This window comes from Arachis hypogaea, chromosome 13 (genome assembly GCF_003086295.3).
Source record: "Arachis hypogaea cultivar Tifrunner chromosome 13, arahy.Tifrunner.gnm2.J5K5, whole genome shotgun sequence".
NCBI lineage: Eukaryota > Viridiplantae > Streptophyta > Magnoliopsida > Fabales > Fabaceae > Arachis > Arachis hypogaea.
In genome coordinates this window covers 2993138-2999137 of record NC_092048.1, presented here as the reverse complement: position 1 = coordinate 2999137, position 6000 = coordinate 2993138, and the positions used below count along the sequence as shown (strand labels likewise).

Here is a 6000-nt window from a genome sequence, read left to right as displayed (position 1 = left end):
GCGATAATAAACATCTTCCCAAAAGCTTAAACTAAGTTTGGGGTTCACCAAGACTCAAACTCTTGACCTTTTGGATCTAGCATTCTAATACCATGCATAATACCACTCATCCCAAAAGCTTTAGCTGATGGAAAAAAGTAACATTAATGATTATATCTCTAATACTCTCTAAACTTCTATTGTATACATTGTATAAATATTCCATTGGCTCCTCATACTTTCCCATAGATATATTATCTAATTAATGATTGAGGTATGATCTGTTTACCTAATAGTCATCCCCCAAGTCTCGGAGAATTGAAGCTGAGGCCATGAAAGATTAGGTATGAGCTTCTTGCTGATTGGATTTTGAATGAGAAGATATATGTATTATTGCCACTACTTGTTAGTTGTTATTGCCTTGTAATAATGCACATGTATAGTAGATATGAAAATTAAAATTTATGGTCATAGATACTCGCAAAACTTAAACGGTGCAATTAAATATTTTTTAAATAGAAAAAGTATAGGTAATATTATTTTTTAGGAAAAGTATATGGAACAAAAAGTTTACCAACAAAAAACTAAATAAAATCACATTAATTTATATTAATAATTAATTAATTTTAAATTTTTTAAATTTAAAATTTAAAAAATTTAAAAGATTAAGTAAACCTAATTAAAACCTATAAAAACGTTTCTCTTCTCTCTCACATTAACCTATCCACCTCCAACAATCACACACACAGACCTCTCTTTCTCACCGTCAGGCCCTCTCCGCTCCCTACCGCGACCCACTCTTTTTCTATCAGCGAGTCGCCGGAACCAACTCGGTTTCCACCAGCCTCCGCACTCCCATCACCGTCTCCACAACCTACTTGTAACCGAAGATGAATATATTCATTGCCGCCTCTATTCCCTGCGCTTGCAACACCTCCACCACACTCTCCTTCTTTTCCGCATAAACCTTCATCGCGGCCTCCACTATCCCTGGCCCTCCCTTCGGATCAACCTCCACCTCCAATATCTTCGGCACCATCCTCTTCATCTCCCTACACATCTTCGTCACTTCCACTAGCTCCTTCGACCGGAAGCAATTACAGAGACTGCACATGACTTCACCTGTTCAAGGCCAAGGTACCCCTCCTATCCAACCGCAGCCGGTTTATAATCCCAATCAACAACCTGACCCAATTAACCACCGTCCTACCCTGCAACCAGTTCAACAAAGTTTGGCTCAACAACCTTTCGCACACATGCCCATGTCTTCTATCACCGACATCTGCGTTTTGGGATATTAGGTGCCGTTTTAATGATTAAAGAGACTGCAAACTACACACTTGATCTTAGCCAGAAGGAGTCCTTGAACAATTACAGAAATATAAAAAAATATTCATTTAATATAAAAGAAAAATCCTAATACTTAACAAAAAAAATATCCAATTATATTTTAGCAAAAATAATTAAATATTTATAAAATTTTAAAAAAATTATGAAATTCTTAAGGAAATAGAGACATTCACATTTGTAATACAAAAAAAATCGAAAAATATATAAAGAACATCCATTTAGTATGAAAAAGAAACATTCTGATACTTAGCAGAAGAAACATCCATGTATATTAACTCGTAGAGATTTTGAATTCACCCAAAGATATTTAGCTGGTTTTTGACTAATATCTTTTTGGTTTCCTAGCATTGTTCTATTTTTTATTTAATTTTTAAATAAAAAAAACAATTCTCTTAATTTTTTAAACAACTGATATTTAAATTAATTAAATAAGAATAATTTGTTCCATCGTTTTTTTAATTAATTTGATGCCGTTATCATCATATAGTGACAATACACAACGTCATCATCAAAAGTTTATATATAGTTGCATCATCATCTTTATAACATATTATGCTATTTTTAGAGAAAATAGCATGCATCCCTCTTTCTTTTAAAAAAATGTAAACAATATTCATCTATTTATGAAGTATATATATACTTACTGAAACTAAAACAAACTACTCTTTTAGCCATTTTATAGAAATACTTATTAATAATAATAATAATCATCTTATTTTTATATTTGGTGTCTTCATTATGCAATCGTTTTACTCCATGTATTTTGAAGGCATATGCATGAGTTCTCTATAGCATGACCAAAATCTTTTAGATATATATGAAATACACATTCCACATATCTAGAAATTAAAGTACTACTAGACTAGTGGCATTTTATTTTATTTTTCTTTATATGACAAGTAGTGATGATTCAAAGACATTGAGTTTGTGCGTTGGGCTTGAATTCATTGACGAAGGCTTTCAAATTTTTCTCAGAGGATCCATTGGGACTCAAAGCATCTTCTAGCTTCTTCTTCATTCCTCTTATTGCATCCTTCAATTGACTCCCTAATTTATTATCCATCAAACGGTTCACATTTTTAGATACCTCCTCCTCCGTGATCACCGTCCGATCAATCAAATTAATCCCTATCTTCCAATTATCCACCACTAATTTCCGATTGGTAAATTGGTCCGTCAACAAAGGAAAACATAATAGTGGAAGCTCACACCAAATAGCTTCTAATATAGAATTCCAACCGCAATGAGTTAAGAAACCTCTAATTGCCGGGTGAGTCAACACTTGCCGTTGACTACACCAAGGTATGATCATCCCACGGTCACAAACCGCCTCCTTAAATCCAACGGGTAGCGGGTCGATATCATTCGAGCTCACAACATCGGGCCGGAGCACCCAAACAAAATTCACTTTACTAATCAAAAGCCCATTTGCAATTTTGCAAAGGCCACTTTTTGTGATGTGGGCATAGCTACCGAAAGATGCATACAAAACCGAACCATGAGGCTTGGAATTGAGCCATTGGGTACAATCTGACTCTGACCATAGGCTAGTTGGCACGGTGGCATTGGTGAACCCAAGTGGGAAAATGGGTCCAATTGCATAGAATGGTTTATAAGATTGTAGGGCTTCTATGACTTGTGGCTCTAGCTCTTGCACCGTGTTGCATAGCACAAAATCTGCACCTTTAGCATTATTAAATGCTGCGAAGATCAATTTATGCACCACTGATGATGTATCAGAGTCTTGAAGATATGATGTGAGATCCTTTGGATCAATTGTTTTCAACCCAGGTATATAGTCAATTGGGTCTTTTCTAATATCTGGATATGAAAAATAAAAAATTAAAGGAAAAGATAATTAAAAATTATGATGACCTCATATGATGTTATGACTAAGGTTAACAAACTAATAATTAATTAACCACTTTATGTTATGGTCTCACTATTATTGAATAATGAATATTCTGAATTATTCCAGATGCTTTTGACATGAGAGAGCGAGAAGAAAAAAAATCTACGTGTCGTTTTTTCATGATGTGTAGTGTGCATAAACAAATAAACCTTATACATGCAGAAGCTCAATATAGGTGGAACTTGCAAGCAAACAGACAAAATATAGAAAATAATTAAAGAGCAGCTGAAGATAATAATAATAGAGTGATAGCTAGAGACAATAAAAATGGAAGTGACAACTGACAAGTGATAAAATCAAACACCTTCGTCCACCACTACGACGGTTGCTTTCCTTTTTTTTTTTTTCAGGATTTCTCTCGGTGTTATTTTTAAATTCATCTATAGTAGTCTAAGATATATATGTTTGTATCAAGTATATCAACTCATTATATAATTAAAAATGTTCTTTTTCCAAAGTTTAATATCAAACAACTGAAAAGTAGTTAAATAAACATTCTTCGCATATACTAAAAATAGTCATTATATTATCATTATAAATAATTATAGTAATATAATAAAATAAATTTACAAAATACCAAATATTCTTATTTTTATATTCGATATAATTAATTAATAACTAATTTTTTGTATATACTTGACATTGATTTGCAATTAACTAGAGTTTGAAAGTCTAGAGATTAATTAGTATTAAACTAGAACTCATTTTTATATGATAAATAATAGAATAATATTACGTAACTAATAAAATTAATTATTTTAAATTATTACTTAGTTAATAAATATATTTTTATACGTAATATGTAAAAAATATAGTGTTGAATAAATTTTAAATTACAACAATAAATTTTAAATATTAAATTTTAAACTTTAAATTTTAATAGGATACAAGTAAGGTGTTGGACTAAAATATTTGCCAATATTGATATAAAAAAAATTTGTTTCCCCGCTCACATTTCTCTAAATAATATATTTATACGATATGTATCTTAACAAAATTTCTTGAGGTTATATTTTTTATATTTAATTTACAATAATTGAAACTTTGTACTATCTATCTATATATTTAAAAGAGGAGTGTTAGGAGACAGTAACTTTTGTGATTTGTAGCCATCAAATAGCTATTAATGATAATTTTAATAGTGTGAAATTAGTGTGAAATTTTATTCAATGACTCATTTTTCTTTAATCACAATATGCTGGTCAAAATTTAATAAAGTTGCTGGCCTAAACTTCTCCTATTCAAAATATAAGATGGGAAAGACTTGTAAATTGTGATTAAATAATTTTCCAGAGGTAAATTAAGAAAAAGAAAAACATAATAATAATTACCTTGGCAAGCAAAATGACCATTTTTCTTAAGAAGATCCATGTGGTAGTAAAGCGTATAAACCAAAGCAGGCTCTGTCCAAAACGAAACGCAAAGCAAGCCGAACTTCTTGGCTATGGGTGATCCCCATACAAAGAAAGTGTCCACCACTAAGCATGTAACAGGTGGCGAAAATTGTTGCATGATCTTCGCCACCAGTTTTTCCACGTGGGCTGGCATCAGGTCCACCAATCCCGACATAAACTCGTCGTGGTTGAGTGACCTGTCCAGCTCCACGGGGAGGCCATCCGACACAGTATCGTACCGTATGTCGAGGCCGGACTCACGTGCGGCAGCGAAGATGTCTTCGCCGCTGCGGTTGCCGTTGATGGTTTTTGTGGTTTGGTGGTGGATGGAGTGGGTGTTGACAAAGGTGATGGTGAAGCCTCGTGATGCGAGGTTGATGGCGAGGTGCACTGAAGGGATGAGGTGGCCTTGAAGTGGATAAGCTATGAGTATGGCATGAGGGCCTTTCTTCTCTCTTGCTGCCATGGAAGACTTGCTTTTGTTCCTTATGGATCACTTTCGAAATTTTGAAGGGATTTTAAGGACATAATAATCTTCGCTGAGTCATTAGTGTGAAGTGAAGAAGAACATATGAGAAACTTATAATCCTAAATAGAGTGATAATCATCACTAGTAACTTAGAATATTTAATATTTATTGCAATAGTAGGATTTGACATAAGATGTCACTTTTAAGTTAATTTGGGATCAGATATGTATTGTTTAATGTAATGTTATCCTTTCTATTTTCTAACATGAGACACCAAAAAGTAAAAAAATATATGTTATATTATTTTTTTCTATTAATATATAAAAAAATTAGGTAAATAAGTTATTTTTTAAAATAAATTTAATTAAGTTATTGTATTGACTTTGTTGAATTTATTTACTAAAATGACTTTGTCATGTAGGATCACTGATAACGTAATGACAAATTTTTTTAATTAAAATTTAAATATAGTTAAAATAATTTTAAATATTGGAAGTTTGAATTAATAAGCCATGTCATTAAATCTTAGACATATATAATTAAAGATATCCAATTATTCATTTTTATAGGGACCCAATATAAACAATGTTATTGTTTTATTATTAAGACAAATAATGATGGAAACTTACAATAAATAACATTTCTACACTTGGTTTGTTCTACTTTTTATTTTAAATATTTTCTATATCAAGGTTAAAAAACCACTTAAACTTAGTCCATTTTAATTAAGGAAAAGTAACCTATGAAATAAATTATTAATTTTTGAATTTTATAAAAGTATTTAATTTCTTAATCATCAAGAATTGTGATAACTTTACAACAAAATTTGCATCATTAAATCTCAATGAATATGATTCTGCTAGGATAAAGAATTTAGCAACATCTATTAGGTTTAT

General features: G+C 31.6%; 1 protein-coding gene across 1 annotated transcript; it reads right to left on the bottom strand.

Moving 5' to 3' along the window:
* Positions 1–2123: 2123 nt before the first annotated feature.
* Positions 2124–5246, bottom strand: LOC112736460 (UDP-glycosyltransferase 86A1). The gene is made up of 2 exons (XM_025785934.2): positions 4573–5246; positions 2124–3150 (listed from the first exon to the last, which is right to left on the bottom strand). The coding sequence occupies exons 1-2, from the start codon at positions 5099–5101 to the stop codon at positions 2240–2242; spliced, it is 1440 nt and encodes a 479-aa protein (XP_025641719.1). The 5' UTR covers positions 5102–5246; the 3' UTR covers positions 2124–2239.
* Positions 5247–6000: the final 754 nt, after the last annotated feature.

Excerpts from the sequence above, each read along its gene's own strand:
- LOC112736460 (XM_025785934.2), bottom strand. The coding sequence starts at position 5,101 with ATGGCAGCAAGAGAGAAGAAAGGCCCTCATGCCATACTCATAGCTTAT. Across the intron at positions 3,151-4,572 it reads TGGTCATTTTGCTTGCCAAG|ATATTAGAAAAGACCCAATT; the intron begins GTAATTATTATT and ends TTTCATATCCAG.